Below are 27,945 nucleotides of genomic sequence, written 5' to 3'. Positions count from 1 at the left end.
CGATTTTTAATTGGTAAGGGGTTATGGGTCACATATTCAGGGACGACAAATTTTTGTTGGTATTTTAATTCTTGTTTTGGTTCCATTTGTTTACAACACATGGAGGCTTTTCTTTTTAATCAACTGAAGAAAATGTTCATGCCAACAGAAATTGTAATTTCGAATCAAGTCACGATTTGAACATCTTCACTAGTTGGAAGCAATTGACTGAATGTATCACTGTCCTATTCATGTGTCCCCTAATGAGAAAAAAAAACAATTATCCAACATTCCAGTTCTTTTGAATCACTTGATTTAAACGACAGAAGACAAGCATTTGAGCATTGTGCAAACTATGACAGTCACATTGTAGCAATCTAAACATGAATCACATCCTCATCAGTGTAAACAATTTCAAGTTGGAGTTGTTCACCGTCACATAACCTCAAACAGCATGGCACCTGATATCATTCAAGGAAGGGGCACAAGTTACCAAATTTCCAACTTTACAGACTTTTTACTGTTTAATTTTTTTTTTTTTTTAAAGTGGGTGGTCACATGGATGTTTGTCATGACCGAGGATCTATATGAGTTGCCTTGTTCATGTTGTGAACACACACAGCTCTCAAAACTAAAAGACAATGAAAGTAGCAGCCTATTTGACTTCAAAATGTCATTCCATTCGGTGGTCTGCGAGTCACGTGATGACAGTAAGGTATTCATTCACCCTGTATCCCAAAGCTTTGGCCCAATGCCACATCTCCATCGGCAAAACAGAGACAAGTGAGGTTTCAACAATCATAGCAAATCTACAAGATGTCATTTCAAAACCTCTACACAGCTCATTTCTACAGAGAGGACTAAAACAAAATTTATGATTATTTTTCATGGAGAAGGAAAAGGACAATCAGCAGTTTAAAAAAAAAAAAAAAGAATGGCACAGGATATGTGAGAAAAGGATCTTGGTGTCATGCTCTTAACATCACTCCAAATGTACAATGATGATGCAAAATCAAAATGGTGGCAACGTTTGCACAACAACAAAGGAAGGCAGGCACATTTTCACAAGAATCCATGTGCATTCAAAAAGGGTCTTTGGATGCAAGTGTTATGAGGAAACATCTTTGGGTCTGACGTTGGCAGGTCGAGAAGGTTCACTTCAAATTCCAGCTCTGTTTCCGGAGTACAGATCCATGGTGCTGGAGCTCAGGCCTCGGCTCACCCTCAAATTATTGCTTCGAGTCTGAGACTGAGATGTAAATTTTGTTCAGTACATGATGGAAACATTTTACTGCAAGCAAATCTCTGGCACGCCCGTCCAACACAACTGCCTGAAAAATAATAACTACATAAAATAATTAAAATCCTTCACGGAATGTCACTGGTTCCTCACCTGGAATAATTCATCACCCGTCTTGTTCAGGTAGTTCAATGAAGCGGCTCGCTTCATGCTGGCAAGCAGAGCGGAAGATGTTACGTCATGCAAATGAGCGCACTTCAAAGGCTAATCTAATCCTTTCTCTCCTTGGTTTTTGCGGTACTTACTTGGTGCTGCGAGGTTCAGGCGGTCCGTTGCCCTGCAGTTTTTTGACCAACAGCTCGCTGCTACGACGCAGGACGTCTCGGAGTTTGCCCAGAGAGCCGCTGCGCTGGAGTGCTCCGCTGCCGTCCTGCACACACACACTCATCAAGCCACTTGATCGCGATGAAGAACACAACTTCACATCACACTCAACAGAGACTGAATAATTTCATCATTAATTTCTGGCTATGTAAAAATGAGCTAATTATTAGCAAACATTTAACAAGTGCAAGTAGATCCAAACTCATCCAGTGAGATATCAATGTATTTGTCCATGTTGTTACTACTGGTCCTGGTTTGTTTTGAAACGAGAAAAATGTTGGTTGTAATAAGATTCATAACCAACAGGGGGAGATGTATGTATATTGAGAGCATTGGAGGTGACCACCAAAACTAAGCTTCACGTTCAAACTTGAAAAACCAAAGACACCTCAGTATTTGGCTCGGTTTTACTTGCAAATAATAATTTTATATTTAACACAGACACAATAGACAAATATACAAATAATCATCATACTCCAAAAGGAGTATCCGGGCCACTGTGAAGAGAGAAAAAAAAGTACACCACAAACGGAAAAGGTGTTAAACTGTGGCAAATAGTTATTTTACTACAGGAAAGTAAATTCTCAAATAAAAGGAATATCGTACTTAGTCCGTAACAAGGGTAGGAAAAGTGTAGGCCAGGAGCCACATCTGGCCTGTTTACGTTCTAGAATCTTTTATCCACGGAGCATTTACATCAGGCGTGTTGGGGGAGGGCGACATCTAAAACAGGCTGGATAGGGGCTCTTGAGGACCGGACAGGGGCACCCTGATTGACATGACCGTATTTGTTGCATTCATTTAGCATGTTTTCCCCCTAAAATGGGTTAGTTAAAATGTACAAATTTAAAAACCCATTTTTATTCACTTAATCAGGTGATGGGAAAATGGATTTATTGTAAATAAAGTAACATCAAAATTGTAAAGTAAAACTATAAATACAAATAAAAAATGGTTTAAATATAACTATGAATACATACAAAAGTAATATACCTGACAGCTAAAATGCTTTAAGTAGCTGACTCACAGTGCCTCTTTGAATGAATAGATTAAAAAAAAAAAATTCAGTCCTGGCATATAGTTGCTAGCTTTCTTGAGGTGGCTAAAATAATATTTATGAATTTCGATTTCATCCAAAATTCTTGTGAAATATGTTTCACCCTCCTGCTGCGTGTTTAGATGAAAAGCTCTTCAAGGTAGAAGTCATAGCATTAAAATGTAAGTTTTTCCTCATATATGTTATAATTGTTTATACAACCAAATAATTGAGCAATGGCAAATATTTTGAAAAAAATAATCATCCCTCTCTGGCCCTATTTTATGCTTCGAATTTAATTTTGTCGAGCCGTGACAAAAAGGTCAGAGACTGAAGAGAGAGAAGGCGTAACCAAATGTGTCAATTATTTTTCCACGCACACACGCACACACACACACACACTCAGCCTGCAAGTCGCAGCTGCAGCACAAAGCCCCATCGTGCTGACACTCTTCGTGGCTGGATTATTTAACTTCGGTTAGCAAGGTAAACACAAGGAGCTGAGACAAGGGTGTGACCCAGTGTGTATATATATATATGTGTGTGTAATGGTGATTTCCAAGGGGGCCGCCACATCACTGGGCCTAGGAAAACCACCGCCAAAGTCGTCGTTCTCACCAGTCCGTCAGATAAATTTCAGCTCTCATACTTTTAATTGACTGTCCATTCCAAAAAACACATCTACCGGTAACTGGTAACATCTCACGTTTGGCAACTTTCCAACATGAATGATTAAGCCACGCTACCGAAGTAGTAGCCTTGGCTAGCATTCAAATTTCACAAGCAGTTTGAATATCGCAGACTGTAAGTTGATGGGAGAATGCACACAACGGCTCTGGGAGAACATGGCCTATTTTAACCCCCCCCCCCCCCAACCTCGTGTTTTTTTCACTCAAGATTAGTTAAAATTTTGTGAAGTTATGACTGTATTCTCTGTATTTGTTTTTTCCCCTCAAAAAGCCAACTTTTTTTTTCCATCCAGCTACGGTGCAGTAACGATTGTGCCCTATGAACTTTGCTTGCAACAAGTGACCTCACTAGTGAACAGACAAAAGGAATCATTCCAAAAATGTATTTTGGTTGTTAAATCTTTCAATAAATGAACCAATGACTTTTTTAATGTTCTATGAGGAATAAAATAAAATAGATGAGTTTTTTTCCCCGAAAGATTTAGTGGTCCAAAATTAGTTTTATACAAAAAAGGCAAGTTCACAGATGGAAAAAAAACTTTATTTGAGATGCCAACAAGAGTTGCTGCAACCATATTCACAATGCAGATTTGTAAATATGACGCAGTTATACTACTAGTGCTACTAGACCTAATGTCATGTGAACACTACATTGGGAAAATGAAGTCACACTATAGATATATGTCAAGAGTAGACAGTTCAATAAATAAGCATTCCACTAACACAACATTATTGATATTATAGTTATGTGACTCACAAGGTCAATTCTATAGCTGAGAGTAAAAGCAGAGGTATAGATGCACGTTGAAAAGGAATGAAGAATCAAGGCAAGTAGAAGCCTGAAGCCAGCAAATGAATGCATCACAATCACAGCCAACAATGACACTTTCAAGGTGTTCAAGGTCATTGCACATTCACATTGTGAAAGGTGAATTAACGGTTGTGGGTGTTGAGCTGATGAAAGAACTAAAACGCTTTTCACCCAAGTGGCGAGGTTAAACTATGTGACCGACCACTGTGACTGTACACACAAATGCACTCGTCAAACACGACTGCGAGTCACGGCTTCCACCTGAATAAGAACAATAAGAAAAGGCAATAATGTTTGCTTGAGACCACGACATCTGATTCTCATCTCTCATCTAATTGGTCTCTGTTGACACAAAGTAGAAAAGCATGCCGCTTTTTTTCTCTTTTGCAAATGTGAGCTTCTGTGGATCACACAAAAAAAGAGTGCAAGGACACTGATGACAGAAAAAGCAAACCGCAGAATGAATTACTATGGCAACAGCTTGATGTGATCTGACAAATGTGTTGTCAGCATCGGATACAGACAATTGTGCGATTTATTTAAATACTACCACCTTACTATCCAGCCCAAAAGAATGTGCATAAAAATGTAAAATAATGATAGAAAATGACATAAAGCTCTTAAGTTTTTAAGTTGCAAAAACAATAAAGGCTCCCTTTTTCATCTGGTCAATTCAGATACGGATATTTTGATACAAACGCGAAATGACATAGTACCATAAACTCAGGCATTTTGAGATTAGGTCACAACATTAAACACAAAAATACCTGCAATATAAAAAAAAAAAAGAATGTTGCTAAGCAGAGCACGTTTGACAACTTTAAATAAAAGTGGGTGATGTGTGATGCGGAATAAAGTTATTTTAGAATTCAAGGAAAGGAATTCAGTCAGTCAAATAGAGCGATATTCATCGAAGGTTTCAAGTGTCAATTTCGATTTGTTTTGATCTAAAGAGCGTAAAGAGAATGTGAAAATTAGATCCAAATCTGAGATGAACCGAGTTGTGGCAATGCGAGTGCCGCGTAAGCTCACAGATGGGATACACCCCCTGTCACATCAATGCAAGTTTGAAGTCGGCGAAACAGATGGGTAAATGTATTGGTGCATGAGAGGCGTGTCAAACATTAAATAAGCAAAATTGCTGACGGCGGCCAGTAACATGGAGGTTACCCTCCTTTAAGCCAGTGGGGAAAGAGTCAGCCCCAAACAATGAACAGTAACATTTGCTTGTAGTACCTTACTGTTTGTTTACATTTTGTCAGCAGTGCCTGTTGATTTGTTAACATGCAATTTGGGTTGTCTCTTGTGTCCTTTCCATGTACAAACCCAGTTCTAATTAAGTTGTGACGTGAATTTTATGGCTGCAACATGTTCCAAAAAAGCCAGTAAAAGTGGCAAAAGGTGGTGAAAGTTGATGAATGCTCATCAAACACCTGTTTGTAACGTCCCACAGGTGAACAGCCTAACTGGGAACAGGCTGAAAACCAACATTCAATACCCATGACCTTCGATCATAGGTCATGCAAAGTGGAAGTGTTTGTTGATCTGATGAGTCCACATCCCAAATAGTTTATGTTAATAAGATAAGATAAGATAAGATATCCTTTATTTGTCCCACACTGGGGAAATTTACAGTCTGCGGGTGTAATTGTGGATGTTGTGGCCTCTGGGCCAAAGAGGGGAAAAAAATATCCGGACGATTATGGACGCAACGTTCAAAAGTCAGCCTCTGTGATGGTGTGAGGCTGTGTTAGTGCAAATGGCATGGGTAACTTACACATCTGTGAAGGCACCACTTCACTTCATGTACTGTGAGGTACATACATGTTTTGGAGGAACTTGTGCTGCCATCAAAGCAGTGTCTTTTTCATGTATGGCTCTGCTTATTTTAGCAAGATAATCTCAAAACCACATTGTGCACATATTTACAACAGAGTGGCTTCATAGTAACAGAGTGTGGGTACTAGTCTGGCCTGCCTGCAGTCCAGACCCGTCTTCCATTGAAAATGTGTGGCACATTATTAAGCGTAAAAAACGACAATGGAGACCGCAGACTGTTGAGAAAGAACTGCACCGACAAAGCTTCAACAGTTAGTGTCCTCATTTCTCCAACGTTTATTGAATATTGTTGTTTTGGAACGCGTTGCAGCCATAACATTCTAAGTGAATGACTATTTGCTAAACACAAAGTTTATCAATTTGAACATTAAATATATTGTCTTCGTAGTGTATTCAATTATATATAGGTTGAACATGATTTGCAAATCACTGCATTCAGTTTTTAAATGTTTAGCACAACGTCTTCCTCTAGATAAATCGCTGGCATAACAAGGTGTGAACATTGTTTAGCACAACGTCACAACTTCATTGGGTTTGTACACACAATGATATTGGATTTGGATGGCCTGAAATCAACATGGCAAAAAAAATTGCCTATCTGCAGTGAACCGAAATCGGGTACTTGGATCTGAAATGTAAATATGTCTTATTATACTGTTTGATATGTGTAACATACATACAAGCAAATTGAGGGAAAGAAAAGGAAGTGAGGGAGGCTGAGGCTATGCACGCGCACACACAATGGATGTGCTCAATGAGGAAAAGTTGCCAACATAGGGTTAGTAGAAGGAAAAGGTAATGCCAGAAAGAGCGAAATAGAAAACCAGGAAGGACGAAGATGAGAAGACCAAACGTCCCGGCAGCTCTCGATCGGACAGCGGACTGATGTGACAGCTGAGGAAGGGGAAGAGGGGCTTTCTCTGCTGGGGAGGGGGCACACCGGAGAGGAGCGACAACACATATCCTTTAGCTACTGGTTGAGGGAGGGAGAGAGGGATGGAGGAATAATCTTGATGGCTTAGGCCTGATAAGAGAGAAAAAGAGAAAGAGACAAAAATGGCACAGGTTGTAAGACGACCAGCTCTGGGTTGGTCCTACTTCCTCACATCACTCATTCCCTTATACGCATTACAATCCAACAACTAGGTCTAATTTTGTTCATCCCAGTTCATTATTCTAAAAGGTAAAATGTGCTCTCAGGATCTTACAATGGAACCTCCCAAGCTGAATGCCCATAAAGATGTACAATTTGGAGTTCAACCATTTTAGCAGGGGGGTCTGGAGTTGCCACAAAAGCTGGACTTTGTCGTGTTATATTTCATGACGTATAATGCAATCTTGTGAGACTTCACCTCAATGAACAGCCAAGAGGATTAACTCTAAATGTTTAGCCTATTTTTTGTGATCGCCAGAAGTGAGATCAGGAAACAAATGTCCAACAGGAAGATGGAAATTGAGCTACTTGTGGCATTTGTACAATAATCCTCCATCACGTTTTCAAATCTTACACTACTACTTAAGTCTGGTCTGACTGAAAAAACTTTTTTTTAATTTGCATCAGTTATAAATGATCACATAAAACATTATGTTTTATACAGTGAATGTATTTTGGACTCTGACAATTAGACGAAACACATTACTTCAGTTTCCATTATTTCCTACAAATTGTTTTGTAATTTATACAGCCTAGTGGAATTGAGGTGTTCAAGTTAAGAGGTTCCATTGCATCCATGGCGCATTACCTAATCAATGTGTTGGAGTGTTATTTGCGATACTTGTGCAACTCTGAGCAAGTTTAAATTATAGCAAGTGTAATATCTTAAATTTACATAATTTAAACACGGCAACAAAATCCAAACTATGACTTTGTGTGCAGGTCCCCTGATTTTAGATGCAGCGACTCAGCGAGTGGGTGTTTGCCGTCACTGTGACTCAGCCGTTTTTCATTCCTTTCTGAGTAGCACGGTCTGAATTTGGCAGTGATTGCGTGCTGCAGAGATGGACCATTAGCAAGCATCAGCACTGAAATGGATACACTCAAAATCGAGTGTGTCTTGACAAAATGGGATTTCGAGACATCTTGCAGTAGCGCTATGCGTGATTTAATAGACTGATCCAAATTTTCAATCCCAATCCTTCACTTTCAACAACAATACACGCAAAAGCACTGTGCTACATACCAACCCAGCCTCGCTCGAAGAGAGACATCAAGGGAGAGTACAATCCACTCAATGCAGAAAAGAATTTTGATTGACAGGCTGATTGGTTGTCATGGCAATAGTAACCAACAAGGTTAGTGATAAAAGAAATAAGCCAAGGATGGAAAAAAAGACAACATGCAAAGAGACAAGAAGCATTCAGCAGAAAGCAAAAAGCAGGAGTCAAATCGCGGATTTCATGATGAGACACTCAACGATTAAAAATTCAAGACAAATAGTTTTGCTGGCATCTGACCACCCTTCGACTGTGGGACCTCAACATAGACTAACTAACATGAAATGGTGTCTTTGACAACATCAAGACATTATTACTGTGATATTCCAAATAAACGTGTCATCATCACTCAGCGAGTGTGCTGTCAAAGGTTGGCAGTCAAGAATTTGCTCACCAGATACGCTAGTCTGATATTGTGCGAGCCTGATCCTGTGCGCCAATCTTTGGAAATGAATACATGTATGGATTGTCTGAAGGTTAGGCTTACAGTCAAACTAACTGTGTCAAATGAGTGCTGAGAAAACAAAATACAAACAAGACAACGGGTTTTGTTTGTTGTATGACAGATCAGGCCCTCAGCTACCCTCCGCACATCATCGCATGTTTTATAAAGCATTGCAACAGCATTCTAACATGTGTAGAGAAGCACTCACAGGAGAAGCACTCACGCTCACATTCACATTTACATTTACGCAAGTGTTACCACAAAATGCCACCTTCTCTTCATGTCAAGACTCACTCAGAGAAACAGACATCATGTTAATATGGCACCCACGTGAGAGCACACAGTCCATTAGTGCGCATGTTTATGGGTTAAGTCCATTGACTGGCACGGCTGCATGCATGTTTAAATTGGCTGGAGCGGTGAAGCGCGATGCTGCACAGTGTGTGAGAAGCGCAGGCTCAGTCAAGGCACATCTCCTGGCACAGTCATGTAAAATTCACCACGGGGTTTCTTCTAACTAGGACACGCATCTAGCTGTGTTTCTCTAACTGTACAAATTGCTGCACTGAATGTCGGGAAATGAGTAATGATACATTTAATGATGTTGAGCAAAAGGACTGACACGTGAACCTCAGTGGACATTTTAAAGCTGGATGAAGGTAATCTGCAGATTAAATGGCCATACTTTTGTGCACTGAAAACCTGTAAATTATATTTCTCGGTTCATATAAGGACCATGGCCATGAGAGTTCTGGATTTAATTGCTCATTTAAATTTGTTTTCTATGTGAATCCCAGGGTAAGTAATATGTTGCCAAGGTGCCAAAGCATGAGCCTGTGCCATATTTTTTACGACGGCTCTAGTGCAGAAACAATGGCAACAAAATAACAATTAAAACAAGACATCGGCAAGCAACGAACAACACCACAAAAACATAAGTCAGATACACTGTCAAATAGGACATGTCGCCATGCCAAGACACTCAATCAGCTTCATCTTTCAACCAAAAGATTTTGATGGAAACCCCTCATCGGAAGGACAAGGCAAAGGGGAGCTTGTACAAACAGCGTTCCCTGCGTACATCCAGTCCAAATCGAAACAGGTTGTTTTACATAGTATTGTCACTAATTGGTGGCAATTCCAGAATGTTTAAAAGTGGTAAAATGGTTTAAAAAAAATTATGTACCAGTCAACATTCCCTTTAATAGGATCAAGTTGTCTTGTACTTCCAATGAGGACCACTTGCATGTAAGATTCAATTTAAGTGGATCTGTACTCACCCCGTTCCACTCCACGCCCATACTCACTTCCTCGCCAGCTTCAGAGCCACTCTCGTACTTAACGCTGCTCAAGCTCTCCCTGCTCCTTCGCCTGTCGCCATCTGCGTCCTTCAGGATCTCTACCATGCGTGTCTGGTGGATAGGGTCAATGCCCTAATGGGAAGAACACGCAGAGGAAAACACACCATAATTGCAAAAGGTAAATGTCAACATTAGGAAGGTGGATTAATGGTTGAAAGTGTGGAGTTGAATAGAAGTATTTAAAGGGTCTGCATCATGAAAATCAACTTTTTGCGGCCTTGTTAAAATACAAATTGCTCACCATGGACACGCCAAATAGGTGTTTTCCTCCATTCAACCACCCCTGAGCAATCTTGTTCATCCTTGGATTGAGGAGCCGGCCCCGGTAGACCCCCCCCCCCCCGACAAAACATACGCCCACCTTCTTGAGCAGCCAGCAGGACGCACAACAAGTGTATTCGGGAAAGAGGCGCTTTGAACAGCCTACCCGGTCCAGGCGCCAGCCTCTCCAGTGGCAGACTATCCAGTGGCTATTTGCCTGTGAGCATATGTATAATTTCTGCCTGGTGAACCTTGGCCAGTACAAAAGTGGATTGGCAGGAAGATTAAACCTTAAAACTCGCACAATTATCACAATCAAACATGCTGGAGAAGCAGAAGCTGTAAGTAAATTAACCCACCATCTAAATTATGACATAAAATTGTTGTTAAGCATGGTATGTCAGATGTATTTTCTTTACATTACACTGGTTTTAATGAGCCAGGAACCTTACTTCCTTCCGGGTAATGAAAACAGCCACCAAAATAACTTAGATTTCATGAGAAATTAGATCGCAAGTGTGGTGGAAATCTTAAAAAAAAGATGATACAGACCCTATCGTGGATCATGTGACTTAAAAGTCAGGAAGAAATATTTTCTATGGCTGTGAAATGGGAGGAATGTCCAGGGAGAAAGGTGGAAGCTCTATGGCGGCCGTCACTTACTGTGTTGCTCTGGATCCAAAGCAATGTTGTGAGAGGGAGGGAAAAATAAAATGAGATCGACTCACATAACAACATTTCGGAATTGACAAAGCAGTAAAGTGAGTGATAAGGCGCATGCATATTCCATATTTTTCAAAAATATGGTTAACCTGCTTGCGGGATCTCACAGCGCACTCCTCCAAGGTCTCGGCGGCTTCAAGCTTGCCCTGACGACGGTAGAGAGCCCCCAGGTTCCTCAGTGTTGTGTTCACGGTGGGGCTGTGGACACAAGAAACAGGCACACCGCTTCATGATTGCTTAAGGATTGAACAAAAAGTTTTTAAATTTGAGCAGCAAAACATGACTAATTCAAATAATGTCATATGATTAACACATTTAAGCTTGTGTTGCCTTACTGGAAATGCCCCAATTTGTTCCAGGATGGGGATCTGATAATTGCTCCAGTATGGGTGATAGATTAAATCACACAAGTAAAATGGTATGCTGCATTCCAGAAAACTGGGGCGTGAGAGATGCTCATTCTGACTAGGAAAAATGCACTGGAGCAGCACTTGGAAGTTCTTGTTCAGGGCAAATCCACATACCATGACTTCCCAACAATAAAGGCATCAGACATTAAACACTGGTAGTGCCAATCTTGAATGAAAAACCTAATTTGTAAACTAGATTTACCGTATTAATCTAGATGTCAGCATTTATCTCAATATTACCACTCTACATGAAGGCCTTTTGTAAACTGAATGTCACTTAACAAGTTTATATTTGTTTGTTTAGAGGTATTTTTGGTTTCCTTTAAACCAGAGTATCAAGGTGGGATATTTTCAGTCTTCAATTTGGGAATGCAGCGGTACATTATACACACCAAGAAAATGTTTATCTGACATTTCTCAAACTATAAAAATAATTAAGTCTTATAACTGCTTAACTCTGCATAATTCAAAGGTGTCTTTGAAACAGCATCTGTCTTACCTGTTGACTTTACAGGCTTTATACCAGCCTCCATACTCTCCATAAGGCGTGTTGTCCCTGTGCTTGCCCTGGAAGTAAAAAGAAAAAGCCAACTGAGAAGGGGAGGAGTGGTGTAAACCAGACCAACAGGATTTTTTTTTAAACATGACTTGCCCAAAGGCGCTTTATGCTGTGTCTAAGGTTTGCACCATGAGACTGGATCACTTCCCAGGATCTGAAGTGACCTTTCCGTTTTCCTATTGCTTTTAAAATGTGCCGTTGCTCTTTATGTACTACTCCTAAATATCACGAGTAGTATCTTATGGCAGCTCTCACCTTGCTCATCTCCTCCCTTTCCTCTGCGTGCATCCAGATAGGCTTGTTTTCAGCTGCAGACACACACACGGGAGAGGTTCGACAAACTGCGCAACGCGACTGGATTACACCCCCACACACACAGCATCTCTTGAGGCGTTGCTAAGTCCGTGATCAACTATTCATGATGTACTGAAGGAGCTGAGAGCCGCCTATTGCCCTTCAAGAATGAAGGTTGAATCTGCAGTATCAATCTGCGTTTCTGTAATCGTCTTGCGTGCAAAAGCAAATTTGCTTTTAAAGAATATATATCTTTTTTTAAGTGTAGAAAATATGAGAAAATAATATGGATATATGCTTGCAAAATACATGTACGTATTTTCCAATCATATATGTAGCTAAATGTGATTGACTACGTGGGAAAACAAAACTGTGGTTGAATAATGGTGATGTGCTGCAGTTTTGTTTGAAACAAATCTGCGAAACCTTGTAGGTTACTCTTCAAGGATGAACCTGTCAGAGGAATTTGCCATGGAAAGCTGACAAAAGTCTTTTTTTATTTCTTATTCAAAGAACATCTAATCTCACGGGGATGCAACATCTTGTTCAGTTGGAACTAAAAGAGAATGCAATTGCCAGAGTTCATTCAGACCAACAAACTCTTTATTTCTCCAAAAGGCTTTTGTAAGGAGTCTTTGAGTCCTTTGAATGGTGAAGGCAGGCAGCCTGCTTAGAACATCGTCCACTTTTTAATCATCTGTCCAGCACTCCTCACTGGTGTGAGATAAATAGTAAGTAAAAGATGAAACAATAGTGAACGCTATAAAACAAACATCTCTAAAGGGCAATTCAAAGTAAACCCAATGCCAGTTTCTATTTTAATGCCAGCATTCATCTTCGTTGTTAAATATCTTCAAGTCATCTACAGGTCCTTACCATCAACAGATCCAAACTCTTTCTCATGGGCACGAGTCAGAATTTCTTTGTACAGAATCTCAGCCTCCTTGTACTTTCCCTGTTTGAGAAAGCATGACGCCTAGAGAAGAGAGCAGGCAAAAATGAGGTTGAGAGTTGCATCAAATGACTCACAAAAGAAAACGGTCGTCTCCAAGAGAGAAGGAATGATCTTCTCCTATGAAATTACTCATGCTAAGTCATTTTATTTCTGTCTCACAATTACAGCCTCGAGGAGCCTTAAGGGAGCAAGTCAGCTGACGAGATGCTACTGGCTTGTGTGCAATATCGAGTGGTTAATTTAACTAGATCCTCAAAAGTGCTTCTCTGAAGGAGTCTCATGACAAACACACACTTCAGTGTAAAGCTTTGACATTTGCCTGAATCTCATATCTTCAATAAATGGTGTCCCCAAAACATTGAAAATATCTGAAGATACGCAATCGTTTACATTCACAGCACACTATTCAATAACAGTCTCCTCTTTCATAAAGGAAAACACAAGACCATGTCTCCATTTAGGCATTCAGTGCCTTTCAGAGACTTTGCGGTGCATCGACTCACCAGGTTATTCTTGGTTTTGGCCACATTGGGATCATCCGGGCCCAGCCTACATTCATAGATCTCCAGGGCACGACAGTAGTAGTATTCCACCTCCTCATACTTTCCTTGATTCTGACACAGCAGAGCCAAGTTATTCAGCTGTTTGGCCACATCTGGATGGTCTTTCCCCAGGACCTGATGGAAGCCACACAGGGTTTAGTCACAAATTGGTGAGTCTACCCTATTACTTCTCTTTGCATCTATCCTTCTGTTACTGACACCCATCATGGGCCTGAGACACTTTGATCACCTGAACAAAACCAAAAACGTTGTCCCATCACATCCCTTTTTCAGTTTCATGCCAGCGTTTTTCGAAATCTGCTCTCAATTCAACCCTGTAATTCCTTTCCCAGACAGACAGAAGGCCTCCAGTGGCGTCTCAAAAAGACAATTTAAAAAAACAGCATTCTTTTTTTTTACAGATGCTGGAGTTAAAATGGGAATCTTTGTTATTAAAATATGCCAAATGGTCACTCTCAACAACAGTGTTGTGGAAGCCAGGAATGTAACCATACCTTCTCTCTGATCTCCAAAGCCCTCTTGCACAGAGGTTCAGCCTCCTTATACTTTCCCCTCTTTCCATACAGCACAGCCAGGTTGTTCAACGTTGCAGCAACCTGCACAACACATACAGACACGATAACAAATAAAAGACGCCATTTTGTTCAGAACATAAGCCCTTTAGCAAATTACTAAAATGCTTTTCTGAGGCCCAATGATTTAAACCAGCATTGTGTAAAAAGAGTTTGTGTGTCAGCTAGCACCAAGGTTATTCATTTCATTGAGAAATGTTTTCTCTGGTTTTGCTTGATTTACATTAAGTTAAAGGAGTGATAAAATCAGAAGCCTATCCTCGGGTAGAAGTACAAAAAAAATCTCGACTGTACATCCTGAGTCAGTAGGATGATAAATAAAAGGAGAAGGTGCAGGCAGCAATTACATCCTTGTCATGTGTCTGAGCAAATACAAAAAGGACATTAGCATGTCAACAATGAGATTTGGTTGCCATGACTATGGGATACTTACAGCAGGATGGTCTTTCCCCAGGGTTTTCTCTCGGATGGAAAGAGCATCGTTGAGAAGATGTGCAGCTTCTTTGTATTTATTTTGATCCCTGGGTAATGAAGATGAAGACAGTTCACAACAAGAAGCGACACAACTCTAATAGTGTTGGGAAATTATCTGAAGTATGTCATTTCCCACCTATAAACCAAAGCCAAGATGTTAAGCATAGTAGCTACATCGGGATGGTCGTGTCCAGAGGTTTTCTCCAGGTCCTCCAAAGCTTGCTTGCAGAGGGGCACAGCGACCTCGTACCTGCCCTGAGAAGCATACTGGATCACCAGGTTGTGTAGTGTTCTCAGACGAGCTGGGATCTCATAGCCTCCCTGTTGGGCCGCAGCCACTGCTGCACTGTTGTGTTGATGTTGCACTGTTGGGCAAAAATGCAACACAAACATGAGGGGGGGGGGGGGGGGGGGTGAAAAAAAAACATTAAAATAATCCGATGTGAGTAGTATTGTGGAATGAATAAATTTGACAGAATACATTGTCCCTGCTAATTGCTGTAAATCTTACCATTCTCCTCTTCATCATTGGGGAAGAGATCATCCAGGGAGTCCTTTGGCGTTTCTCTGTCCTTTTCCTCCTGCTGAGATATACAGTATAAGAAATTATATCCAAATATACAAAGTGACATTTTAATAATGACATTAATTCTCATTATACATTATACAATTATCGGATTACATCAGCGTACATCCAACATCTCAGATATACAGTACATAAGCAGTCCATTCAAGACTGCGTTCCCACCATATACTGAATGTAAAAAAAAAACTGAATCTGAATGTACTCAAGTAAACTTGAATTGTTATTTTGCACTTCAAAGAGTATAATTTGTTTTTACTGACTTTATTGGTTGTTTAATTTTTTTTTTTAATGTATTTTATTCGAGTGCATTATATTCTCATGTTTGAGGTTGAATTTATGTAACTCAACATTTTGGAATAAATGGGCTATATTCTCTCATACCTAATGTTGCTCACTATTCTTTGTTTGAATGGCATCTTTGATCAAGTCTCTTCTTACATTTCAAACTACAACATTTTTAAAAAGCATGTAACATTCCTTCAGATATCGTACCAGATCAATATTGGTATCAGACAGTACTCTCAGCTGCAATATCGGTATCGGATCACCAGTAAAAAAAATTGTATCAGGACACCCCTGGCAAGATGTAAACTTAATACTGCGAGACTTGTACTTACAGAGGGGGAAACGTCCTCATCATATTTCTTAAGCTGGTTCATAAACTCCAGATGTTTTTTCTCTTCCTCGAGCTGAGCGACACTCTGCTCGCTCTTTTGCAGCTTCTGCTGGGTGTTGGCTAGCTCATCCCGCAGCCACTGGTTCTCCTGGCAAAGCCTCCTCACCTGCGCGCGCAGCTTCTGCTTCTCAGACTCCACTGCATTCAGGTGGTTGGACAGGGCCATCATCACCTAGTATGAAAATAACATCAAGCAAGTTTGGCATTGAATTTAATTAGCCAATAAGTGCAATGATCAGAACAGAGTGTGAATAAAATATTTCTTCTCAGTTGAATACAGAATGTGGACAAGCAGAAACGCGCAAAACAAGAGAGTTATTAGCTGGTTCAAAACACATCCAAACTATTATACTGACAATTATTCATCAAGTGTTACCTGTGCTTCACCAAGGCCCAGCTCAATCATCTCCACTGACTTGCGCAGCAGATTGGATTTCTCATGCACCAGGTTGGCCTCTTCGTCCTTTTTCAGGCACTTGATGGTCTCCAAGAGACTGTGGAGAATGGAATTGTGCTCATTCTTGAGGGCTTCCAAACCCTGGATCACCAGTTTGGTGTTGGATATGATCTCCTCTTGAGAGAGCTTTTCGAGCTTCTCTTCCCGGGCATACACCATGGTGGACATCTTGACAAGTGCTCAGGGAAACCTGTACATGATACAGAAAGTGGAACATGGTATTGCATAACTGATAAGTAAAAAGGAGCCAGAAGAATCAGTCTGACCGATTATTGCCTGACAGTGTAAAGACCTGACCTATATTCATTTTAAGGCAACTTGCTCATGCGATGAACCAATCACCCCGACAGCCCAGATGGGGGACAATAACCTATGCATTATTACGTGGTACGTGTTGAAAATTTGACCACCAACGATTTTAGACGCAAAAATAGAAGTGCATTTTTGATTTTGGTCTCAAAGAGCTTGGTCACCAAAACAACACAGCTGAAACAGTATGTTGTAATAAAGCAACCAAAAAAAACCCTCAGCAGTGTCAAGTCAGCTTTTATTGTCAAATATGCTCTATGTGTAACATACAGCATAGATGAAATTACTTTCCTCTCTCAACCACAATGCAAACATGTAGTGCATTGAACACCGACAGCTAAAATTTACATGTGTGAAACCCTGGTCTTTTTTGCAGTCGATTAGCTGTAGTATACTACCATGGAGTTCAAAGTAACACTAGAGTGAGTAGAGAAGTCGGCATTTCTTCTTGGGTAGCCCACCCATGATGCTTGCTAGCCAGCCATGGCGATGGCAACGTCAAAGCACACCACCATGGAGCTCAGCATATTAAAGAGATGTCAAATGTAATGGATCATTCACATTTTGTTTTGGAAAAATCACTCAACGTTAACTCATTACACGAGTAACACTGACTGCACTGGATATTAAAAAATAATATACAGTATATGAAATTGCTCAAACAGGTTGATAACGAGCTGACTGAGTAAAATAACTATCATAATGCCGTCACTGTGTTTTTTTAACTTAAAAATCACAATATTGATGTCCTTTTGTGCTCAGTCAAGTCTCGCCCTGTCTGAGATGATGATGGTGTTCGAGGGTGTTTTAAAGAACTGAGTCATTTGGTGAGCCAATGGAACAAGCTATTTTTTCAGTCTGATGACTCATTGAGCCACATCAATTGTAGGCTAAATGCAAAAAGGAGCTCCGCCCTTCCAGCTGATATCCAAGCAGCTGGGAGCACATGTGCACACGGTCCTTTAGCATCAATGAAGATAAAAATGAGAGATGAAAGGCAGCCAACTGCTTTGGGGAATTGCACCCTAACCCTACATTAGTGGGCCACTTCAGGTTCTGATCGCCCTCCATTTTGTTGATTTGAATAAAAGCATAGCCATCAATACAATGAGAAGACGGGGTAGGGGACAGTGTGGTGGTGGTTGGGTTTATCCAATGTACCGGTACTTGGCAAGTGACAAAAGGGCTGTTGAAGAAAACTAAAATGTATTATTTTGCTTTCTTGTGCAACGTGCAGCTGGGTGACAATGTTACTCTAAAACCTCAAATGGGCTGGACCACTTCACGGCACAAACCTCATGGCCTTGAAATACAGCGTGATACTGACAAACCCAGTATAACCGCTCAAACTGGGTACGTTAGTTTGACCTGATTATGGCTTTACCTTGATGTTGGGCATAATCACATCAAGTAATCACGGCTGAACTACTGTATGTCAGCAGACGTTTATTTGATGCTACGAGACATTGGCCCCAAATAAGAGATTTTTTTCTCTTTATTCTCAGGTTCATGGACCTGCTTACGCTAATCTCCTGAAGAATTCATTATGCCTTCTGTGTGACTGGAAAGATCACCTTTTTCCTTGAATAATTTCAGAGGTAGATTCGTTTGTTTGGTTTAGTGATACCACAATGGCAGAGGAACCTGCAAAGTTGAACGTGCCACAATTTGGGGCTCAACCAATATTTCTTGGCAATACATGCCTCAAAAGTCAAATGAAAACTTGACAGTTAAACAATAACCATGGTGACGGTACACAAGACCTCAATTCAACGAGCAACTAAATGTTTTATTACGTTTGGGTCAATGTGAGGATTGCAAGATTGGGAAATCCTATTGCAGAGGATATAGTCCAACAAATACATGTAAACAAAGAAAGCATATTCATGTTGTTACAATGTTGTTACAACCTGACATGATGACGTAGCAGAATGGCAAAAGGTTCATGTTTCTCTTTAACGTTTACTAAATTGCCAGTTTACAACGGAAAGAAGTTGCTTCTTCTTGAGTGAAATGTATTATGGTGCTAAAACATATTTTCCAATCGCCACTCACTGCCAAGTATCAGGATTCAGACAGTTTCACGTGTTATTTCACACAACGTCATATGCAACACATGTCCATATGCGGCACATTAACAGATGGTTGAGCTCATTGCACCAGCAGATGGCTTCGTAATTAAGTGAGAATCTGAAATGTGTTTACATTTAAAAACACTGACAGAGAGGAACAGAACTGCAGAAAAAAAACAATGTTGGTTCTTGTCAGGTTCTCTAAAGCGAGTTAAAAACAAGACTCCAAAATAACTGCGTTCATAAAGGAACCCGTCGTTGAGCCGCTGATGACTTTCGTGCTACAACTTGCAGCTAGGACACTAACCTGTTTATGTTGCAGATCAGAAACTCATGTGTCTGACATGGAAAATAATTGATGAAATAAAGACTCATCTTCCAGCGACAGTGCGGCATGCATGGAATACACTGCGCTCATCTTTTGACAAACAACAAAGGATGCCGTGCCTGTGAAACTGCTTCATACAAATGTAGGCGACATGGTGGGTGGGAGAGAGTTAGAGAGAAAGAGAGAGAGCCGGTGTAGGGAGAAAGGGGATGCTGGTGCCTGTAGGATGACGGTGACCTTCCTGCTGCGTCATTGCAACAACCGGCATCAGCTAAGGGCATACATACAAAGATAGCCCCGCCTAACGCGAGAAGCAGAACAGTGCAGAGGAGCAGGATGGAATGGAGGGAGGGAGCCATGGGGATGTGCTCCTCTGCACACAGACATAAGGGAATACCAGTAATGATGAGACAACGGGAGAGGCTCCGTGAACAGTTTGAAGACCCTAAAGGACGGCCACCCTGCCTACCAGGTCTAGGATTATTTGAAGGAAAAATTATCCAATTATGATCCCACCTCCACATTATTGCAATTTAATATGCAATCATTTTTTTCATGACACTCTTCCAATGTATTTTTTAACAAACAAGCAATAAATTAATCATTATTAAATTGAATGGTATCAGATTTATTACATAGAATGTTTTGCTTGTATAGGTTCATCTTATGCTGCAATCAAGACAAATGAACCATGAATTAACATGAGACCGTTTATTTATGGTCTTCAATTAGTCTTTTAAGCATTTGTGGCGTAAAAATAAGTCAGTAAGTCATAAATCAGATTACAGCTACAATGCAGACAAATCGGTGGCCTTATCACTTCACCATTCATGTTTCATAAAACCATTATGTAACCATGTGGACTCCAATTCTTAAGCAGTGAAGTTACTAAAAATTATAAATCAATAAATTTAAAATAAATTACAACTAAAATCATAAAATGGATAAATTTGATGTCAAAAGATAAGATAAGATAAGATATCCTTTATTAGTCCCACACTGGGGAAATTTACAACCTCTTACAGAATATTTTTTTAAAACTATTTTCGAGTTGTGGGGGTTAAAAAAAAGAAAAGAAATAAAAGAAAAGAAAAAGGCCATACACGTGATTAAAAAAAAAAATCTAAGTCCGCATGAAAAGATATTTTACTGTGGCCAATCAGAAGCCAAAGAACACCAGCTTCAGAAACTACTTAGTTGGAACAAGACAAAGTAAAAAATTAAACGGAACTGAAGAGAAATATCTCTTGATATTTACTACTCAACTTGGGAGACAACTTTTGATTCAAGAAAACAATGTCGATGTTGCAGCAAAGTGGATACCGCGTTGAATAATACTGTGACATTCCAAGCTACAGTAATTGCTCTACATTATCTATATGGTATTTGTTCGACAGCAGTCTTGACCAGATACTAGCAACCTCAGGAAAAGTATCAATAGGTAGTAGAACCATGTCGTTCATGACAATCCAGTTTGTTCATGAAAGTAACACTAAAAACAGCTGACCAGTCAAGCCCCGAATAAAGTTACATTTTTATTCGGGGGTCAGGGGTCAGGGGTGTGTTTTTACACACAAGATGACTCATTCAAGTTAATCAATGATCAAAGGTCACAACATAGTGCCAGAATCGTAACAACTCAAGTCCAAACCGACATCACACTCATGAAATCCAGTAAACAAAGGAAGCAAACAATTCAACTATCTGATGTTAAGCCACATGATACTTCTCGTCAGGATAAAGTCTAACCACCCTTGAGCCGACACACTTCCTAAAAATTCTTAAAATAAAGCAAACCTTGTTGTATTTGACAAGTTTTTTTCCTTTGGAAACCATACACTGTGGATTTGTCTGCATGAGGGGTGTGATGCATTTGTTCTTTTCGAGGCCAGTGCACCAGGTGAGTGCAGCTTGTGATGGAAACCGAAATCACAATGCCTTAGATCCATCAGTTAACAATGTGTTTGTGTCAGCATCACATCTCCAGATCCTATTACGTTATTCTGCCTCACCGGATGCCATCATTCACCCGTTTCTGGCAAGCATCCACATCTGCATGACCAGTGGACACATGGTGGAGGAGGGTGTGGCAGGCAGACATGAGAAAAAACAAGGGACGTGCCACTGACACACAGATAGATAGATAGATAGATAGATAGATAGATAGATAGATAGTCACTGATAAACCCCTAATGTGAGTTTTACTCATACATTTCTCCTTGGGTCTGTAAACAAATAGTACCATCTACAATAATATTGCTTGATGGCAAGAGCTAGTATAATAGTCCCACTCAAATGCAAAAATATTTGGTCATGTCTTTTGAACAAATGACAATGAGACATCTTTTCAAGGCAAAGAAGCTAGGATTTTCTAAACTTCGGAGAACATAACAGCACATGTAATGGTTCAATTATTCGACCGTTTACCTGAAATTATGTTACAGCTATTGCATTCCACTGGACGCTACATTAGGCAGAAAAAAATATATATAATGATTTCGCTCGTTATGTACATGTTACGTTGTCCTCCACCATGACGTGATTTATAATTTTGAAGGACAACGATCCCGAGTACGTATTGGTACACATTTACGGAGATGTTTTCACCAATGTTAAGCGTAAAGCTTTAAATTGGGGTTCCGCGGATCTGTCGTCAGTGGCTGTTTAGCTCGCAGAGCCTGTTAGCATCACCACTCCCTGTTTGTTGCGGACTCGGTGCGTTTACATTTCCAAGGCGGTTGCATACGAGTACAGTTGTGAAAATGGAAACCATACGGATACGAAGTCAAACAGCTGCTTTCACTAATTTCGACAGAGAAAAAACGCAGATCTCCCTTACCGACTGCCAGAACCTTCGGCTAGTCCAGCCCCTTTAAAACTAAAATGTCTCCAAAACCGCACAGCTCTCCCATCAGCCTTTGCGGCGGAGCGAATCTCAGTGACGTATTGTTTTGTTTTGTTTTTGTTCTCGTCTTCGAGGAATAGGGTGTTTTTAACTATATATTGTTTTCATCAATATGAATAAAGTCTTGGTAAGTTCAATAACTAAAATGTGTCTCAGAAGACACAGATTAATTGACATTTTATATTGTATGTACCATTAAAAAAACGCAAACGTGCCACTTGGTGGTCACAGTTGTTCATTGTTTTGTGTTCACTGTAATAGAATTCATTAATACGATTCAAGTTTTGGTAATTTTAAAAACTCAAACACGTCTCAGAAGACAGATTAATTGACGCTTTATACGCCGTGTGTACTATGGAAAAAAACGTGAACTCTGTGCGCAATACTTCTACCTGGTGGTCACAGCTGTTCATTGTTTTGTGTTTACTGTACTAGAATTTTAAACTGTATTAGCATTCTGAATTTAAACGTGTTATTTTTGTCGTGTGAATCACGTAAGGATAAAAAAATACTTCCAATAACATGCATTGTCGAAAGAGTATAAAAATGTTGCGACTGAACTTCGATGAAACCAGTACTTGCATTACTGCAGGTTATGGATAAGTCCCTATTAATATATGATGGATAGGTAAAATACGCCAATACGGATAAACGATCAGATCAACAAACGACTACTGAGGTACTGTATTCGGATAAACGTCATCATCATGCGACACGCTCGCTCACGAAGGACGCCGGGAAGAAAACTCAAACTGAAACGGATAGAGGTATGTTTACCGTTGATTAGCGATGTTGTTTTAACAACAAATATGAGATTTGTATCTACATATTTAATGCAATATCACCCTGTTTAAATGTCTTCATCTCATTAACCTCGCTAAGTAGCCACACACAATGGAAAATTAAACACGAAGGTTAACCGTGGCAAAATGTTGTCATGTGTATTTCCCTCAAATGTAGGTGAAACTACAGTGTTGGAGTTAACGACCAGCAAAAAAATGTTAAAATACATCTTACTGAATGAACCCAGGGACTGAAGAGGGGGAAAACATCTAACAGTGTACCTTTTTAAATCATATCCAGTTCTTGTCGGAGTGATGGCGGTGTCTTGTTTGACTCGAGCCCTGAGTTACCTCACCATCTCTCAGCCTGCCTTGCTGCGCTCTCAGGTCAACATCTTATATCACAATACAATAATGACAACATTGCAGGCAGTTAATGTGTACTTGTTTTTTTTCTTTTTTTTTGGTTCCCCCTCTTGTGTTGACAGGTCAAATTGGGTATCGGGGCATGTCTGCCATGGTTATCGCCTGCATCCAGTACAGCGCCATGCCGGGGCATCCTCACTACAGCGTCTCTTGAGCAGAACAGTACGAGGTGGAAGCAAAGGGAGAAGTACACAATTCGACCGATTGGGATGAAAAAGACAGGAGGAAGAGATCACACAGGTTAAAAAAAGTGTGTGTGTGTGGATTGGGGATTGGTCGTACCTTAACCTAATCGTGCTTCTTGTTAGGTTGCCACAATTCAGCTATAAGTTCCGGTGTTTACTCTGCAAACACAAAAAGACCTGTCAATATCCAACATGTCCAGCACACATTTAAGGGGACACACATTAGCACAACCACCACCAGCAAAGCAGGTCACCACATCTTGGTTTGCACTCGACAAACAGCACTACCTACATGTTTTTAGAAGCACTACAACAGAACTGACTGGAAACTGAAGGAATGCTTCTAATTCTTGGGAAGGCTTCCATTTGTATTTTAAACACTGAAGTGTTTGAACATGAAGTTTATGACAGAATAGTTTGCTTGCTCCTTGGATAAAAGCAAAATATGCATAAACTGCATTTCGAGTTGCCTATGTTTTTGCCTTGGATTTCTGTTTCCTCCATTCCCAAAACATGCATGTCAGGTTAATTAATCATTCATTCATTCATATTCCGAACCGCTTCATCCTCACTAGGGTTGCGGGGGGTGCTGGAGCCTATCCCAGCTGTCGGGGGACACCCTGAATTGGTTGCCAGCCAATCACAGGGCATCGGGTTAATTAAAAAATTGGAATTGGCTATATGTATCAATTGGAGCATGAATGGTTGTTTGCCTCTGTCTGCCTTGTCCAGGGTTTGCACTAATTGAAATCATAACTGTATTGGTGCTCTTTAGGTAAAATCCGAACACATGGCATTGGCGGAGGCCACAAACAAAAGTATCGCTGCATTGATTTCCAACGCCTCCGCTATGATAAACATGGAGAAGGGCAGCCCTTTGACGAGAAGGTTATTCAAGTGCGATATGACCCGTGCAGGTGAGTTATTTTCGCTTTTCAGCATGTCAAATAAATGTTGATGGCTGTCTTAATCTCGTCTGCTGTGGTCTTTCCAGGTCAGCTGACATCGCCCTAGTGGCTGGGGGCAACCGTAAAAGATGGATCATCGCTACAGAGAACATGCAGGCAGGAAACATCATTAAAACATCACCCGTAATTGGACGCATGGCAGGTATGGGACTAATTAAGAAGCACTTTGACACTACGCCGTTTAACTGATGAAAGTTCTGTTTTTAAGTAAGGGCTGATGTTTTACAGTGTCAGCAAATGAGGGTGACGCCTACCCACTGGGAGCACTTCCTGTGGGCACACTAGTTAATAATCTGGAGATACAGCCAGGGAAAGGATCAGAGTATATCCGCGCCGCAGGTAAATAATTGCAATGAAAATAAACTTGGGTTTCCCTCACTGTCAATTCAATGAAAACAAAGTTGTTTCATATCGTTTAAGTAGCCTCCCAAATAGAGAGATTTTTTCATGTCAAATTCTTTATCAGGGACAAGTGGTCTTCTACTCCGTAAAGTCAATGGAACAGCCATTGTTCAACTTCCGTCAAAGCAGCAGGTTCAGGTGAGCTTACATAGTGCAAAATGACACCAAAACAAATCTGCTAAGAAGTAGCAATGTCATTGTGACAAACACATCCGCACAGGTAATGGAGACCTGCATGGTAACGGTGGGCCGCGTATCCAATGTGGACCACAACAAAAGGATCATCGGTAAAGCAGGCCGCAACCGCTGGCTTGGCATCCGCCCATCGAGTGGCCTCTGGCAGAGGAAGGGAGGCTGGGCCGGACGCAAGATTAAACCGCTGCCGCCAATGAAGAGTTATGTCAACCTGCCCTCCATCGCGTCTCGCTCAATATGAACACATGCTTGGAAGAAAGGAATAATTTGTACAGAAGATTAAAAATTTTATTAAACACAACTGCTTGTGAGAGCATTGAAAGAAAAAAATATATAAAAATCCAAAACATATATACAACTATAGTAAAACATGCAGAGTAACCCATATTTTTTTTAGTGGTAAATTTAAAAATACTGTCACGTCGTTTAAAATAGGGTTTGTGCAAAGACACAGGGTGGCATCTGAAGTGACGGGACCAATGAGATGGCACGCTGTCTTCTTTCCTGTTGGATCTCTGATTAGATTTACGATCAGTGACACAAGAGCACAGCCTCTCATTGGCCCTGCCTTGTAAAACACCCCCATGCTACGGCAATATTTAGGGCAAAGCTGGACTTGGGTCTAATACATCAGAACACACTTGACACTTAAGCCCATTGACTGTTTTCAATCAATTGATAGTTTTGCTCACAAAACTCAGCCCTGCTTCACAGCCAAAGTTCCATGATATACTGTATTATCTAAGGGCCAGTTGGTGTCCCAGCCAAGACTAGATGGTGACCCCTCTTAAAACGCAGGAGACAACCAAATCAGACTGACTAGTCTGCAGGCAGACGGCATAGTGGCAGCTATAAAATTTTAGAAAAGTTACAGAAGGGGAAGTAACAGATGGCCATGATGCATTCAGGACACCAAAAGGAGTTTGAAGCCATCAAACATACACCCGACACAACCAGGAAACAAGTCTTATCACGTCTATAGGTAGTGGTTTACATTTTGGGGGGTGCAGTGGGTGGGGGGCGGGGGTAACAACTCAATACCAAACTGTCCCAATTCGGGTATCATTGTGTATCAAACTACATAAAAAGTGCATTACAAAGTAAGGGAAATGTTGAAGAAATGACAGTTGTAGTATTATATTGAACGGAACAAGTTGTGGAAACATACTGAAGTTGGCATTTTTGTTAAGAAAGGAAGGTAAGCCATTTGTGCTTTCAATTTAGTTGGAATGGGCGATTCGCAAATCACAATGATATATTTTGTATATGTATTGTATTTATTAACAATACTTTTAAAAAGCTCTAGAAAAACCAACACAGAAAGCCGTTTTGGCCGTAGGATTCCTGTTGTGAAGGGTCACGTAACAATCGTCAGGGAGTACCATCAAACGTAGGGCACACCTATTCACAGCCACACACGCACACACACAGGCAGTGATTTGGACATCTGACAAGACTCCATCGACGTTTCATTGTAATTGCATTAGACTCGGCGGTAATATCAAAGCAGGTTTCCAATCACACCAAGAGTTAAGGAAACATTCCTCAACCAGCCAACATAAGAGTGAGCAACCAACCGACTAGAATGTTTACATTTGTGCACCGACAGCCACAGTGATGCTGTATAAAACGTGGTTGGGATGTACATATCTATTGACTGACGGATAAAATTCGATTACTTCCAACAATTCAGTAATGCCAATACTGATTTCTACCACATATGCGTTTCACTTCAAGCAGGCCACAAGCATTGGGGACAGAGGGAAAATATATATATAGTTTTGGCACATCAATGCACATTTGGATTAGCCACTGGCTGCTAAATTAGTTGGGGTCTATGAGACACCATAGCATCATGATCAGTGCAAATGCTGTTCACTCAAAAAGGCAGAAAAAACATCACTCGGGTAAATTACACTACCAAACATATCAGGGCTTAGAAAACGCAAATTTGGCATTCAGCTCTTGGGGATGTTTGTTTTTGTCTCATGATACCCTGTTTCTAAGTGATTGTGTCAAGTCTTCAGGACTGGGATTACTTGGTGAACTTTTGAGTGATATAAAAATGTGCGTTAGTCAATTTTAGCTACCTTCAGAATACCAAAATGAGTATTTGTTGCTTTAAAATACACTGAAGTCCTGTGGGTTTTTTGCAGTGAGAATTTGAAAAAAAGCAAAAGGACGAACAAGAAAAGCAAAGAATGTTTCGGTCAAGATTCACAGCAATATTCCAATGACTACCACGGCCTCAAAAATCTCACACACGCCACTGCACATCACCATCGCACTTCTGCATTTTCTACAGAGTAACAATACATGTAGGATTTCACAGAAATAATAACATGTTAACAAAAACCAAAGTGCAAACATAGCTGCCATTGTCGAAATGTGGCAAATTGTCAAACGAGTCAAAGGACCTCCAAGGCGGTAGCACAACTCTTACAAAATAGTACTTGTTCTTTTTGTAGTGTGTTAAAAAAAGACAGAAAGAAAGAAAGAAAGGAAACCAACAAACAATAGCCAACATCAACAACACCGGAAGGACAACGTGAAGGTGTGTATTGAACATGAACACGTGGATGTGAAGTCAGTAAGATTTCCACAGGAAAACTATTACTGCCGTCGGCTTTCCCTCAAATTCTGTGGAGTCTCTGGGTGAGACAAGTGCAGCGCAGAAGAGTCTAGCCGGTTCCAAGCGGACGGCTGCTGAGGTCACACTGGTTTGGTGTAACCGAAGATTCCCAGTGGGAAGTGCTTGACATGAGTTGGCCACTGGGCAGCAAGTTGGAAAAACTTGACGTCGTTCCACTCCACTCCATCGATGGTGACTGTGAGAGATGAAAGA

The 27,945-nt window shown here is 40.6% G+C and overlaps 3 protein-coding genes across 10 annotated transcripts in view; 1 reads left to right on the top strand and 2 right to left on the bottom strand.

Moving 5' to 3' along the window:
* Positions 1-50: 50 nt before the first annotated feature.
* On the bottom strand, positions 51-22,207 carry klc1b (kinesin light chain 1b). Of its 6 annotated transcripts, none has more exons than XM_086122449.1 (17): positions 22,077-22,207; positions 16,448-16,718; positions 16,013-16,243; positions 15,321-15,393; positions 14,946-15,174; positions 14,769-14,856; positions 14,258-14,359; positions 13,704-13,877; positions 13,122-13,221; positions 12,207-12,259; positions 11,892-11,959; positions 11,072-11,180; positions 10,923-10,931; positions 9,918-10,070; positions 1,525-1,649; positions 1,373-1,430; positions 51-1,228 (listed from the first exon to the last, which is right to left on the bottom strand). In XM_086122449.1, exons 2-17 carry the CDS (start codon positions 16,694-16,696, stop codon positions 1,139-1,141), a joined length of 1,911 nt encoding a protein of 636 aa, XP_085978575.1. In that variant the 5' UTR covers positions 16,697-16,718; positions 22,077-22,207; the 3' UTR covers positions 51-1,138. The 6 variants fall into 6 exon arrangements, with proteins under 6 accessions (XP_085978575.1, XP_085978576.1, XP_085978577.1 ...); XM_086122450.1 differs by having other exon boundaries at positions 15,321-15,390; XM_086122451.1 differs by lacking the exon at positions 10,923-10,931.
* On the top strand, positions 22,141-25,401 carry mrpl2 (mitochondrial ribosomal protein L2). 2 transcript variants are annotated; one of them, XM_086122456.1, is made up of 9 exons: positions 22,164-22,269; positions 22,771-22,909; positions 23,226-23,311; positions 23,413-23,590; positions 24,311-24,452; positions 24,530-24,645; positions 24,732-24,842; positions 24,970-25,043; positions 25,126-25,401. In XM_086122456.1, the coding sequence occupies exons 1-9, from the start codon at positions 22,255-22,257 to the stop codon at positions 25,339-25,341; spliced, it is 1,077 nt and encodes a 358-aa protein (XP_085978582.1). In that variant the 5' UTR covers positions 22,164-22,254; the 3' UTR covers positions 25,342-25,401. The 2 variants fall into 2 exon arrangements, with proteins under 2 accessions (XP_085978583.1, XP_085978582.1); XM_086122457.1 differs by lacking the exon at positions 22,771-22,909 and having other exon boundaries at positions 22,141-22,269.
* The window catches only part of LOC147199346 (phosphofurin acidic cluster sorting protein 2-like), a 38,392-nt gene continuing 35,821 nt past the window's right edge, over positions 25,375-27,945 (bottom strand). For both annotated transcript variants that reach the window (XM_086122446.1, XM_086122448.1), the window contains one exon: positions 25,375-27,928. In XM_086122446.1, coding sequence (XP_085978572.1) covers positions 27,813-27,928 — 116 coding nt within the window. In that variant the 3' untranslated portion in view covers positions 25,375-27,812. The remainder of the gene's footprint in view (positions 27,929-27,945) is intronic.

Source organism: Hippocampus guttulatus, chromosome 10 (assembly GCF_054856545.1).
Source record: "Hippocampus guttulatus isolate MCC_2025c chromosome 10, RoL_Hgut_1.0, whole genome shotgun sequence".
Classification (NCBI taxonomy): Eukaryota; Metazoa; Chordata; class Actinopteri; order Syngnathiformes; family Syngnathidae; genus Hippocampus; species Hippocampus guttulatus.
This window is presented reverse-complemented; position numbering and strand designations above follow the sequence as displayed.

Coding starts and splice junctions, on each gene's coding strand:
- klc1b (XM_086122449.1), bottom strand. CDS start 16,696: ATGTCCACCATGGTGTATGCCCGGGAAGAGAAGCTCGAAAAGCTCTCT. Junction 15,175..15,320: donor CAATGATGAAGAGGAGAATG/GTAAGATTTACA, acceptor TTTGCCCAACAG/TGCAACATCAACACAACAGT. Junction 13,878..14,257: donor CTTTGGAGATCAGAGAGAAG/GTATGGTTACAT, acceptor GGCTTCCATCAG/GTCCTGGGGAAAGACCATCC.
- mrpl2 (XM_086122456.1), top strand. Junction 23,591..24,310: donor AGGAGGAAGAGATCACACAG/GTTAAAAAAAGT, acceptor GGTGCTCTTTAG/GTAAAATCCGAACACATGGC. Junction 24,453..24,529: donor GTGCGATATGACCCGTGCAG/GTGAGTTATTTT, acceptor TGGTCTTTCCAG/GTCAGCTGACATCGCCCTAG.